We start from the raw sequence: 13,877 nt of genomic DNA, 5'->3' as shown, positions 1-13,877 counted from the left end.
CTCCTGGCATTGCCTGTGTCCCAAATGACATCCTATAGGGCGCTATTTGGGACGCAGTTTTCCTTTGGGTTTAAACACATCATGCCTGTTTTGGTGGGGGGGGGGAGATTTACATCTCCTGATAGATAGAGATCTCCAGTATTTACTGGCACATTGCTGCCCCAGGGGTGGGTAATTCATTAGTCCAAAATAAGAGAAACATGATTAATATCAGGATAAAACTTAACACATTTCCTCCAAGGCATCTTGTCCTTAAAAAGGTCCTGTGTGTGTGATAAGTAGATAGGTTACTTAAGCAATAAGGCCCGAGGATGTGTGGTATATGGCCAATATACCACGGCTAAGGTCTGTTCTTAGGCACAATGCAACGCGGAGTGCCTGGATGCAGCCCTTAGCCGTGGTATATTGTCCATATATCACAAACCCCTGAGGTGTATTACTGCTATTATAAACTGGTTACCAACGATACCTGTGGTATACGGTCTGATATACCACGACTGTCAGCCAATCAACATTCAGGGCTCAAACCACCCAGTTTATAAATCCTTTTAGATTCACTCATAAACAATCTCCATGTTGCAAGCAGACCTGGGTTCAAATAGTATTCATTTTCTTTCAAATACTTTATCTGTCACAATGAAAATTACCAATGAAAAGCAACCAATGGAACCAAAAAATACTACTTGAACCGAGGTCTGGTTAGTCAAACAGCTATGGGCTTATGCACTAAGATCACAATGTGGATTCTGGAATTACCTCTGGAAGAACAGCAGCCTAATGCAGGTGCAGGAAAGGAGATGAGATGGGTAAAGCATGCATTGCTTTGGGCTGAATCAAAATGGAGGGAGTGTTTCCATCTGGAGTATTTCTGGGTGAAACTGTAAAATAAACTGTTTTCAGTGGATTCTGGTACCTGTGAGTGCACCATCTGCTGGAGGGAGGACCCTGGAGGCTCACAGGTGCGTACGGAGGAGATCTGAGGGGCTGGTGTCATTGTCAGGGACCTGTTGGCACTGTGAGTACACGTGGAGCTGGGAGATTCTGTAGACATGATGATGTGCCTATAAGGAAATCTGCACCTGGGAAGAATAGAAACGTGTTTGAGTTTGGGGCGTGGTATACACTAAGGTTATACATATTAGGAACACCTTCCTAATATTGAGTTGCACCCCCTTTTGCCCTCAGAACAGCCTCAATTTGTCGGGCATGGACTACAAGGTGTCGAAAGCACTCCACAGGGTTGCTGGCCCATGTGAACTCCAATGCTTCCCACAGTTGTGTCATGTTGGCTGGATGTCCTTTGGATGGTGGAACGTTCTTGATACACATGGGAAACTGTTGAGCATGAAAAACCCAGCAGCATTGCAGTTCTTGACACACTCAAACTGGTGCACCTGGCACCTACTGTTCAAAAGCACTTAAGTATTTTGTCTTGTACATCCATGTCTCAATTGTCCCAAGGCTTAAAAATCCTTCTTTAACCATCTACACTGATTGAAGTGTATTTAACGGCTGACATCAAAAAGGGATCATAGCGTTCACCTGGATTCACCTGGTCATGGACCGTGTTTTGTGCACTCAGGGTAGTTGAACATGTGTGTTATGAGTAACAATCCCATTTCTTGTGTTTTTATCTATATTATTTGGAATTGTAAATGTGTCATGCCTAGCTTTCACAGGTTCATGACATGTACTGTATGCACAGTGGCTTGTATGATTAATCTGTGTGTGGTTGACGCTTGCCAGTGCCATCCATGCGTTACATCATATCCTTATTGTATCTTTCATAGTCTGGATCATTCATAGTATGAATGTGCCTTTCAGGTAGGCTACAGCATTTAACCCCAGTGTAACATCTCAGTGGTCTTCTGTGCGTCTCTGAGTTGTCATTGTTAACAGACCAGGGGCTATACAGTATGTGATCTTTTAGTGTACAGTTATGGGTACTGCAGGCTCGATGGAACCGTTTCCCGGACACAGATTAAGCCTAATCTTGGACTAAGAAGCACTTTAAATGGAGGAACAGGACTAGGTTTAAAGCGATACTGTGAGATTCTGGCAATTAAGCATTTTTTTACTTAGCTAGTTAGCATTGGCTCGTAAAACTACAGTTGAACTCGGAAGTTTACATACACTTAGGTTGTGAACAAACTATAGTTTTGGCAAGTCGGTTAGGACATCTACTTTGTGCATGACACAAGTAATGTTTCCAACAATTGTTTACAGACACAAATACATTTAAACTCAGTTTTTCACAATTCCTGGCATTTAATCTTAGTAAAAATTCCCTGTCTAAGGTCAGTTAGGATCACCACTTTATTTTAAGAATGTGAAATGTCAGAATAATGGTAGAGAGAATGATTTCTTTCAGGTTTTATTTCTTTCATCACATTCCCAGTGGGTCAGAAGTTTACATACACTCAATTAGTATTTGGTAGCATTGCCTTTAAATTGTTTAACTTGGGTCGTTTCAGGTAGCCTTCCACAAGCTTCCCACAATAAGTAGGTTGATTTTTGGCCCATTCCTCCTGACAGAGCTGGTGTAACTGAGTCAGGTTTGTAGGCCTCCTTGCTCGCACACGCTTTTTCAGTTCTGCCGACAAATTTTCTATAGGATTGAGGTCAGGGCTTTGTGATGGCCACTCCAATACCTTAACTTTGTTGTCCTCAAGCCATTTTGCCACAACTTTGGAAGTATGCTTGGTGTCATTGTCCATTAGGAAGACCCATTTGCGACCAAGCTTTAACTTCCTGACTGATGTCTTGAGATGTTGCTTCAATATATCCACATCATTTTCCTACCTCATGATGCCATCTATTTTGTGAAGTGCACCAGTCCCTCCTGCAGCAAAGCACCCCCACAACATGATGCTGCTACCCCCGTGCTTCATGAATGGGATGGTGTTCTTCGGCTTGCAAGCCTCCCCCTTTTTCCTCCAAACATAACGATGGTCATTATCGCCAAACAGTTCTATTTTTGTTTCGTCAGACCAGAGGACATTTCTCCAAAAAGTACGAACTTTGTCCCCATGTGCAGTTGCAAACCGTTGTCTGGCTTTTTTATGGCAGTTTTTGAGCATTGTCTTCTTCCTTGCTGAGCCCCCTTTCAGGTTATGTCGATATAAGACTCGTTTTACTGTGGATATAAATACTTTGCACCTGTTTCCTCCAGCATCTTCACAAGGTCCTTTGCTGTTGTTCTGGGATTGATTGGCACTTTTCGCACTAAAGTATGTTCATCTCTAGGAGACAGAACCCGTCTCCTTCCTGAGCGGTATGACAGCTGTGTGGTCCCATGGTGTTTATACTTGCGTACTACTGTTTGTATAGATGAACGTGGTACCTTCAGGCATTTGGAAATTGCTCCCAAGGATGAACCAGACTTGTGGAGGTCTACAAAAATTTTTCTGAGGTCTTGGCTGATTTCTTTTGATTTTCCCATGATGTCAAGCACAGAGGCACTGAGTTTGAAGGTAGGCCTTGAAATACATCCACAGGTACACCTCCAATTTACTCAAATTATGTCAATTAGCCTATCAGAAGCTTCTAAAGCCATGACATCATTTTCTGGAATTTTCCAAGCTGTTTAAAGGCACAGTCAACTTAGTGTATGTAAACTTCTGACCCACTGGAATTGTGATACAGTGAATTATAAGTGAAATAATCTATCTGTAAACAATTGTTGGAAAAAATGACTTGTGTCATGCACAAAGTAGATGTCCTAACCAACTTGCCAAAACTATAGTTTGTTAACAAGTAATTTGTGGAGTGGTTGAAAACAAGTTTTATTGACTCCAACCTAAGCGTATGTAATCTTCCGACTTCAACTGTAAGTTGGCTCTATGGAAGGGACAAGGTGCTTTTCCATCTTCATCAGTTTACAGTTCTGTTATCAGATCCCAGCAGAGGTGTGAGACACGTGGCAGAGGTTCCAGGAAGGGTGACCTCATACACACACACTTATACACACACAAACGCACGCACAGACGCACGCACACACACCTCAAAGCTCATTAAAATGGGCAACAAACCGTGAAGATTAGATCACTCACAACCAGCTATTGCTGAGTTGGGTTGAAGGGTGAAATCAAGACCCTTGTGTGTGTGTGTGTGTGTGTGTGTGTGTGTGTGTGTGTGTGTGTGTGTGTGTGTGTGTGTGTGTGTGTGTTTGTGTGTCAAAAGGTAGAATAGGGGGTGCTAATATTTGTCCTGTTTACCTGCATGTGGGGAACCTATACGTGTGTAAAAGATATGAAATGGAAATGTGTTTTTTGCATATCCCAACTCCCTCTGAGACACCCTCGGAGAGTGGGGTCACGGGCGAGAGAGAGCGCGCGAGAGAGAGCGCGCGAGAGAGAGACCGCGCGTGAGAGAGAGAGAGAGTCCATACAAAAGTAAAAAAGGAAGTGAAATGTCAGAGTTGAGACAGCCTTTGTTCTGTTGCAGCAACAGCTCCTTTGACCTGCTTGACACAAACCTCTGATTGGCCGTTTGGAGTTGCACTGACGAGGAATAATGGTTGATCAAGAGAAAAAAACACTGTGCTGTCATTTCTTTGGCCATAGAAGGTTAACTGGATTCAAGGAGGAGCGGGACCTGTGGGAGGTTAAGGACTATAGTGTGACATCCCTGTTTGTGTGTGCACTGTGACCTCTGACAAAAGGGCTGGACCTTCATGGCATAGGTGAAGTGTACTTGCCATGTAACAAGTACACCTTCACCTTCACTTCATGTGCATGTATGGCTTTTTCAAGTTTTATGTGTGCTTGTTTTTTAAAATGGTCAAATTAAATAAACTAAACTAAAACTAAAAACAGCAGGGTCATTTGTTGGGAACTAACCAATATACTGCAATACATCTACCTTAATGTCAAAATGATTTAACTCTAGGAACTGTGTATTGATAATGCTCCCCACAACCAGAAGCTAATACTGACAAATGTATGTGCCATTCAGATGAACAAAAGCTGCTATTTTCTGTGAATTGACATGTGGGAAAAGGAATGGCACCAGTCTGCCAACTCTGCCATGTTATCATAACTCTACAAAAAACGACCCATTTAAAAATCAGATATTAGAATGTCCACAGTTTGTCCTGGGGATATTCCCACAATTTACAAGCCAAAATCTATGAATGAATGGTTCCCATCTGATTTAAAAGAAAAATATATATGTGAATAATTTGATACACCAATGTTTAGTGGTGTTGGTTTTCCTCTAAGTGTCCAGTTCCTCTTTAAAGCTCCTCCAAAGCTGAATGGTGTGTTGGTTTCTGACAGACCTGGGTTCAAATAGTATTTGACAAAATTACAGGTACTTTATCTGTGCTTGATTGAGTATGCCTGGTTTAATGGACCAATAGAATAGTTCCAAAACTGCAAAACCCACCCATCTGGCACTCAAGGCAAGCTAGAGTAAACGCTCAATGTATTTCAAAGGTTTTAAATAGTATTTGAACCCAGGTGTGCTTGTTACTGAGCATGTTTCAGCGGTCCCAGTCCTGAGGTGTTGCCATAACTAACTCTCACCTTTACACCATTTGATTGGCAGTTCTAATGGACCAAGAACGTCTACCTTTTCACTTTCATCCATCATGTAATTAGGAAGTACTTCTTTTCATCTCCTTCTTTTCTTCTCCTTTGCTCTGTCAGTTGCTGTGTTGTTATAACTAAAGCCCTGAGTGCCAGCAGTGAGATGAGGGGAGAAAACGAATATTATCACAAAGAACAAATACTAGGGACTTAACCCTCGTTCACTTTACTTACAGTTTAGTGACCTGTTGATATTCGAAGTCCTCCATCACAGACGTTATAAGCTTCTGTGCATTATCTCTATGCTCTATGTCATGTCACAGACAGTAAGACATGGGTGGGCAACTTCTGACTCAACGCTAACACAACTGTTTCAGCTAATACAAGTTTAAAATGAAGATCCTGATTAGTTGATCTGTTGAATCAGGTGTGTTAGAGCTGTGCTGGAACCTAAGCCTGCAAATACTGTGGCTACTGTTTCCTGCCCTTTAACTATATGCTTTTCTCAAGGAATTTAGATATACATTAAATACAGTATATATATGTAGGGTGCTCCTCCGACCTGTTTACCATGAATTAGTCCTTTTGGGGAAGTTTTTCCTGGGTAAACCCTATCACTGAATTAGTGTCATTATTGAAACATACCATTGGGTAGGATCATGAAACCAGGTAAAAACATAATCCCAGAGCCTCTCCTCTCTGTACAGGCTCTTATGCCTGCATGTGAATGTGCTGGCTGGGCTGTTGTCAACCATGTGATACAGTAATATATGCAAATCACAGCGCTCCTGTTAGGTCTTTGTTTGACTAATATTTAGTCAAACAAACACTGGCAGTGTTCCAAAAGGCATACTTGTGTTCTATCTAGAGCGTATAGCGAGTACGGAAATCCACTGTCATTTTTCAAGTGCGATTCCAAACATAAGAACGTGAAAGACAAGTATGTGCTAAGTTTACCGGAAGTTCTATAAGCGTACTTGGGAGGTCTGGAAAACAAAGTACACATGGGAGCATACTTTTTTGTTCTTTTCGCCAGGGAGGCTATCCCATAACACCTTGCGACACAGCGAAAATGACAAAAACTTCTGAATTAATGGTGGACTGAAGTCCCCGCTTGGGAGAAAATGTTCCAGTTCAATCTCGGCTTGCTAGCCAGCCAAGTTATTTGTGCATTCTTACATGATCAGTCAATACATACATGTAGTGTCTGTTTAGCTAGATAACTTTGTTCTTGTCACTTTCCCCTCCCCTTGTGTTTCACCATTGCATATAAAGAAAATGTATGTGGAATAATGATATGATAAATTAACAGTAAATCGGTGACAACTTGATCAAGCCTATGAATATGTAACACTGTACAAAGCAATTGCACATTAAAAAAGGTCGTTGTGGTTCTCAGCAACTTGAACCAGCACTGCAATTTGAACAGTGAGGTTAATGTATCCTCCTTGGCCTTATGTTTCTGCTCTGTTCTCCTCAGGTTGAAGCACATCCCACCCCATCGCCCAGACGGATGGAAAGAACTTGGGAACCTCCCGTCCATCAGGAAAATCACCCTATCACAGGACTTTAGTCAGGAATTTATTCAGCAGTGTGCAACATTAATATGTTAGAAGTAGATCCACACATTGTTCTCTATCATGCAAAATTGTCAGCTCATTGTAATATATGACGGTCATTCTAAAATACAGACATGGGTGATTTCTGCCCCAGTTTACTGCACTGTGTGCAAGTTTTTATTCCTGCCCCCAACTATTCATCGTCTACAATTTAGACCACAATAAGCTGAATGAGGTGTTAGTGAAAGGCTGGAACAAAAACCTGTAAACTCCTGTCCTGTGTATAAACAACCTGTAAACTCCTGTCCTGTGTATAAACAACCTGTAAACTCCTGTCCTGTGTATAAACAACCTGTAAACTCCTGTCCTGTGTATAAACAACCTGTAAACTCCTGTTCTGTGTATAAAAAAACTGTAAACTCCTGTCCTGTGTATAAACAACCTGTAAACTCCTGTCCTGTGTATAAAAAACCTGTAAACTCCTGTCCTGTGTATAAAAAACCTGTAAACTCCTGTCCTGTGTATAAACAACCTGTAAACTCCTGTCCTGTGTATAAACAACCTGTAAACTCCTGTCCTGTGTATAAACAACCTGTAAACTCCTGTCCTGTGTATAAACAACCTGTAAACTCCTGTCCTGTGTATAAACAACCTGTAAACTCCTGTCCTGTGTATAAAAAACCTGTAAACTCCTGTCCTGTGTATAAAAAACCTGTAAACTCCTGTCCTGTGTATAAACAACCTGTAAACTCCTGTCCTGTGTATAAACAACCTGTAAACTCCTGTCCTGTGTATAAACAACCTGTAAACTCCTGTCCTGTGTATAAAAAACCTGTAAACTCCTGTCCTGTGTATAAACAACCTGTAAACTCCTGTCCTGTGTATAAAAAACCTGTAAACTCCTGTCCTGTGTATAAACAACCTGTAAACTCCTGTCCTGTGTATAAAAAACCTGTAAACTCCTGTCCTGTGTATAAACAACCTGTAAACTCCTGTGATGATCAAATTTGCCCTCATGAACAAGCTTTTGATTGTTAATCTCCTTGATGTCCCTCACTTCAGGATGCTAAAATGTTTGTTCTACTGAGCTATTTGCGTTATGTTTGTATTCTTATCTTTTGTTATTTCTTATTGTCACCGCTAAAAAAAGCATCCATAACATTACTTGCCAATTACATTTTCAGGCTCAAGATTAATGTTATGTAAGTGTTTCAAAATAAGAAGTCTGTTTATTCTCTGTAAACTACAGAAACCTTCAGTTCCCAGGCACCATGTCATTATGTCATTATGGAACCTGTCATTCATCTGTCGTAAAGATGTCGTTATAACCTTTCCCCCTTGGAGATTTATTGACAGCGTTCATGCTAACAATTCTAACCTCTCGGGACTTCTCTAGATTATCTGATTGTCTCTGCGCCTCCCTCTGACCTAGATTACCTTGCCTCTAACTTTGTTATGCTATATAACCCTAGCCTCTGTCACAGGCTTTCACCTCACCATCGGTAGCAGAGCCTGGTAGCAGAGGATAATATATCCTGAACCCTGACATGATACATATATTTGCTTACAAGAGCTTATCATTTAGCATTTGGCTCTACAACACCTAATCCATATATTTGAAAATCACAGATGCTTGGATGACAGTAATGACTGAAATCTGTTAAATATTTTATCATGAGTTATTTGATCATACAGTAGGGATAGTTACTCAGTCCATTGTGGCTGACACAGAGCCAGAGGGCCACTAAAGTCATTAGTCGGTGTCCTTTCAACCGTTAAACATCAGAGATGCAGGTAAGAAGACAAGACTCATCTTTGTTCAACGACACAGCTTTTCTTTTGACACTAGTGTCACCCCAGCAAACACACAACCACCACACAAGGTCCCCTCCTTGTGGGCCTTAACATGCTGTACATTAGGTTTTTCAGTGTAATTTCACAGGCATGTCACATTTAATAAAGAAACAATAGCTGCTTGGAAGCACAGACAGGTGTAATGCCATAGGTTCGCCATACTTGCTCAAAAGTTTCCAACCTTTTCACATTCTTGACTATTTAGAGATGCTCAACTCACCCTTGTTGACTCGACAACAATCTTGTTCTGTCTTATACAGTAGGCCACAGAATCTTATTTAAATCCCGTAGTGTCAATCAATCATTCCAGTCCAGTCTGATGAAGAAGAAGAATTTATTAAATTCACTTGGCTTAGCCTACACACTTGGAACACTTTCCAGCAGAACGATTCTTCTGTTGAAGAATACTGTTGATGTGATATTGAGTCAGAAGAGTGTGGTAGTTGGAAGCAGAGCTGAAGGGCTGGTTCCAGCCTTCAGAGCATTAATCTCATGCTCATTCTCTCTCTTTTTTAACTGTCTCTCTCTTTTTCTCTCTTTCTGTCTGGCCCTCAGCCAACCCAAGGCAGCCCAGCAGAGCGCTATGAGATACATGGAAGGAAACCTGTCACAACAAGTTCCAAAGGCCTAGCTACTGTACTGCTGAAGTCACCACTTCTGTGTCTCTCTCCTTCTCTCTTTCTTTACCTGACTCAAAGAAGGGGACTTGTGTGAATGGGACATCAAATACACCTTAATCCCATCCCCAATCCACTGGCAGAGAGTGGGTACTTAGCCCTGGTTTCAGAGCTCGACTAAGGCAAGAGGACCTGTAGGATCGGACCACTTCTCTCTGTGTAATTGCACCAATCATAAGAGCCTGTATAGCACATTAGGTAAATTAGCTAGTTTGGTCTATTGACACTAATTTCTGTTCTTTGAATGCATCAGGGCTCTCATTTTCTATGGCAATATATTATTATTTGATATCCTTTTTTTGCAGATTTAACATTTTTGACAGTTTGATGCACCTGCATAAAAAAATCATCACCTTCATCATAAAAGAGCATTAGCTCACTAATGAAACCACTGGATTAGACATACCCAGGAGTGTCCAGGTGTGTCGCGGACGCGGTGCCAGGCAGTCAGGTGCTGAGCAGACGGCACAGGGTCAGAGAAGAAGTGCCAGGTGTGTCCCACTGTGAGGCCGGTCACATGCCAAGGGTTAGATAGACTGAGCTGCTCTGGGTAGAGGAGAGATGTCGACCCTTTGAGCCTCTCATTGACAGAAGACCTCTCAATGAGAAAGGAAATGATGGACTGAACCGCTGAAGACCTCTTCCAAACTTTTATACTGACAGATGGACCAAGATCCACACTTGAGCCTAGAGAGGGAAAGAGGGGGAGGAGGGGGGAGGGAGCTGGAGAGAGGTGGGGAGAGGGAGAGAGAGAGACAGTAAGAGAGAGGAGTGGAAGAGGTATGTCAATACAGGTAAATTCCTATCCTACCCTTCAAGTGAACCAGGGAAGTAGCACCCTCGCTCTCTCTCTCTCTCTCTCTCGCTCTCTCTCTCTCTCAGTTACCTTATTATTCAAACCATGTCCACATCAGGAGGGCAAGGCTGAGGTGAATGATAGATAGACAGAGGGATAAATTACTGATGAATAATCTCTTAGGTTACAGTGGGAGGTCTCAGCCAACCTCTCAACACAGTCAAGTAGCCGCAGGGGGCGCCTCCTGACAGAAACAGGGGTTTCTGAAGAGGTGGAATGTGGGAAAATGTTCTGAAGTGCACTTTATTGAAATGACACCAAAACCCACTACCGTCTGGGTAACAAAAAAATGTCCTGGAGCACTGAGGTGTCCTTGTTTGCTGTTGTTTTACTAGAATGGTCTCTTTTCGGGCAATGGAAGGGGGGTGGAGTGAATTCAAGTCTTGTATCATTCTCCGTTGAATGCCACCTTGGCACATGCTCCAGACAGGCTCATCAAAACAAACTGACCCTGCAAATCTCTGAAATGATTAATGTTGCAAAATGTGTAACAAAATTTGCCCATATACCTATGTGTAAGTGCTATGTTATTACATGGTAACAGAGTGTAGTGGGTGCTAAAGAGAAACAGACATGTCTGTGAAGTGAATTATACCCTGTTCATGGTTACAACTGTATCATCCAGGTCCTAGACAACTAAGATCCTTAGATCAGGATTCTATCAACCCTGGGATTCCACTTGTGTTACATATCTACAGTGTGTTACATAGGTATAGGGGCTACTGAGGGTAAAGTGTTGCCAGTTAACTCTGAAATGATGTGTGTTTACATTTACCTGCCTGTGTAATTTCCATGTCATCCCTACAGTACATAGTTCATTTTTATCCAACACACATTATTTTTCTCAATGTAGTGTCGGTGCCAATGATGAAATCAAGCTATACCAACAAACACCACTTGAACATCAGAAGACAAAGGAAACCATCAGATGGTTGTCTCCACGGGAGATAAATGACAACAGGCGGACTTACTGTGACCTAAACCTCTTGTTGTGTTGCTTGGTTGCTGCCTCTGCAACAGAGATTGGTTGGAATAAGTGGGCTATGTCATCAGAATGACTCATCCTGCCTCTGGAACTCTTATATGAATCAGTTCACCATACCAGTTTGGTTGAGGCTCTGCATAGATCATTTTCATAATTCCCTATTAAGATCACTTTAGCATTTTATTGGTCACAAGGTTCACACAAGGTCCAACCAAAATCTGACTTCCGCTTTTAACCCAACCGCTCCAAAAGACACACATACACTACCGTTCAAAAGTTTGGGGTCACTTAGAAATGTCCTTGTTTTTTAAAGAATAGCACATTTTTTGTCCATTAAAATAACATAAAATTAATCAGAAATACAGTGTAGACATTGTTAATGTTGTAAATTACTATTGTAGCTGGAAACGGTATATTTTTTATGGAATATCTACATAGTGTACAGAGGCCCATTATCAGCAACCATCACTCCTGTGTTCCAATGGCACGTTGTGTTAGCTAATCCAAGTTTATCATTTTAAAAGGCTAATTGATCATTAGAAAACCCTTTTGCAATTATGTTAGCACAGCTGAAAACTGTTGTACTAATTAAAGAAGCAATAAAACTGGCCTTCTTTAGACTATTTGAGTATCTGGAGCATCAGCATTTGTGGGTTTGATTACAGTCTCAAAATGGCCAGAAGCAAATAACTTTCTTCTGAAACTCAGTCTATTCTTGTTCTGAGAAATGAAGGCTATTCCATGCGAGAAATTGCCAAGAAACTGAAGATCTCATTCAACGCTGTGTACAACTCCATTCACAGAACAGCGCAAACTGGCTCTAACCAGAATAGAAAGAGGAATGCGAGGCCCACTCTGAGCACAACTGAGCAAGAGGACAAGTTCATTAGAGTGTCTAGTTTGAGAAACAGACGCCTCACAAGTCCTCAACTGGCAGCTTCATTAAATAGTACCCGCAAAACACCAGTCTCAACGTCAACAGTGAAGAGGCGACTCCGGGATGCTGGCCTTCTAGGCAGAGTTGCAAAGTGAAAGCCATATCTCAGACTGGCCAATAAAAATAAAAGATTAAGATGGGCAAAAGAACACAGATACTGGACAGAGGAAGACTGGAATAAAGTGTTATGGACAGACAAATCTAAGTTTGAGGTGTTCGGATCTCAAAGAAGAACATTCATGAGAAAAAATAAAAATATCCTGGAGGAGTACTTGACGCCATCTGTGAAGCATTGTCACGGTTGTCGTAAGGAGAGGACCAAAACGCAGCAGGGACACGTATACTCATCTTCTTTATTGACGGGAAAAGAAGGGAAAAACCAAACAAACACGTATACAAAAATAACAGAACGATGAACGACAAAATAACAGTCTTGAAGGCAACACAGCAATCCAAGAACAATCTCCCACAAACACTTAACCAAACACATACCCATATATAGGACCTCAATCAGAGGCAACTAGAAAACACCTGCCTCCAATTGAGAGTCCAACCCCAATCAACTAGACATAGAAATACCACAGACTAGAACCACATAGAAATGTGGTTGTAAATGACTCAAATGTAGAAATACAAACATAGAACATAACCCCAAAAAACCCGGAACTAACTAAACAAACACCCTACTAAATAAATCACCACCCCGAACCACATAAACAAAATACCCTCTGCCACGTCCTGACCAAACTACAATAACAAATAACCCTTATACTGGTCAGGACGTGACAAGCATGGTGGAGGCAATGTGATGGTCTGGGGGTGCTTTGGTGGTGGTAAAGTGGGAGATTTGTACAGGGTAAAAGGGATCTTGAAGAAGGAAGGCTATCACTCCATTTTGCAATGCCATGCCATACCCTGTGGACGGCGCTTAATTGGAGCCAATTCCCTCCTAGAACAGGACAATGACCCAAAGCACAGCTCCAAACTATGCAAGAACTATTTAGGGAAGAAGCAGTCAGCTGGTATTCTGTCTATAATGGAGTGGCCAGCACAGTCACTGGATCTCAACCCTATTGAGCTGTTGTGGGAGCAGCTTGACCGTATGGTACGTAAGATGTGCCCATCAAGCCAATCCAACTTGTGGGAGGTGCTTCAGGAAGCATGGGGTGAAATCTCCTTAGATTACCTCAACAAATTGACAACTAGAATGCCAAAGGTCTACAAGGCTGTAATTGCTGCAAATGAAGGACACAATTATTATTTCAATTAAAAATCCTTATTTATAACCTTATATTTCCTATTAATTTTGCAACTAATTTCATGTATGTTTTCATGGAAAACAAGGACATTTCTAAGTGACCCTAAACTTTTGAACAGTAGTTTACATTTCCATCTCTCTTTGGTGAATGAGAACTTTCAATCAATCCCAGACTCTATTGCTGTGAGTTTCTGCTGTGGTTATTTGGCTCAGGTGCTGA

At 41.6% G+C, this 13,877-nt stretch overlaps 1 protein-coding gene across 1 annotated transcript in view; it reads right to left on the bottom strand.

The window, feature by feature from the left end:
• LOC106612922 (forkhead box protein N1) overlaps positions 1–9,411 on the bottom strand; it is a 36,381-nt gene extending 26,970 nt beyond the window's left edge. The window contains exons 1-2 of the mRNA XM_045687092.1: positions 9,165–9,411; positions 914–1,079 (exon numbers count right to left, since the gene is read on the bottom strand). Coding sequence (XP_045543048.1) covers positions 914–1,051 — 138 coding nt within the window. The 5' untranslated portion in view covers positions 1,052–1,079; positions 9,165–9,411. The remainder of the gene's footprint in view (positions 1–913; positions 1,080–9,164) is intronic.
• Positions 9,412–13,877: the final 4,466 nt, after the last annotated feature.

The sequence above is a fragment of the Salmo salar genome, chromosome ssa09 (assembly GCF_905237065.1).
Source record: "Salmo salar chromosome ssa09, Ssal_v3.1, whole genome shotgun sequence".
Lineage (NCBI taxonomy): Eukaryota > Metazoa > Chordata > Actinopteri > Salmoniformes > Salmonidae > Salmo > Salmo salar.
This window is presented reverse-complemented; position numbering and strand designations above follow the sequence as displayed.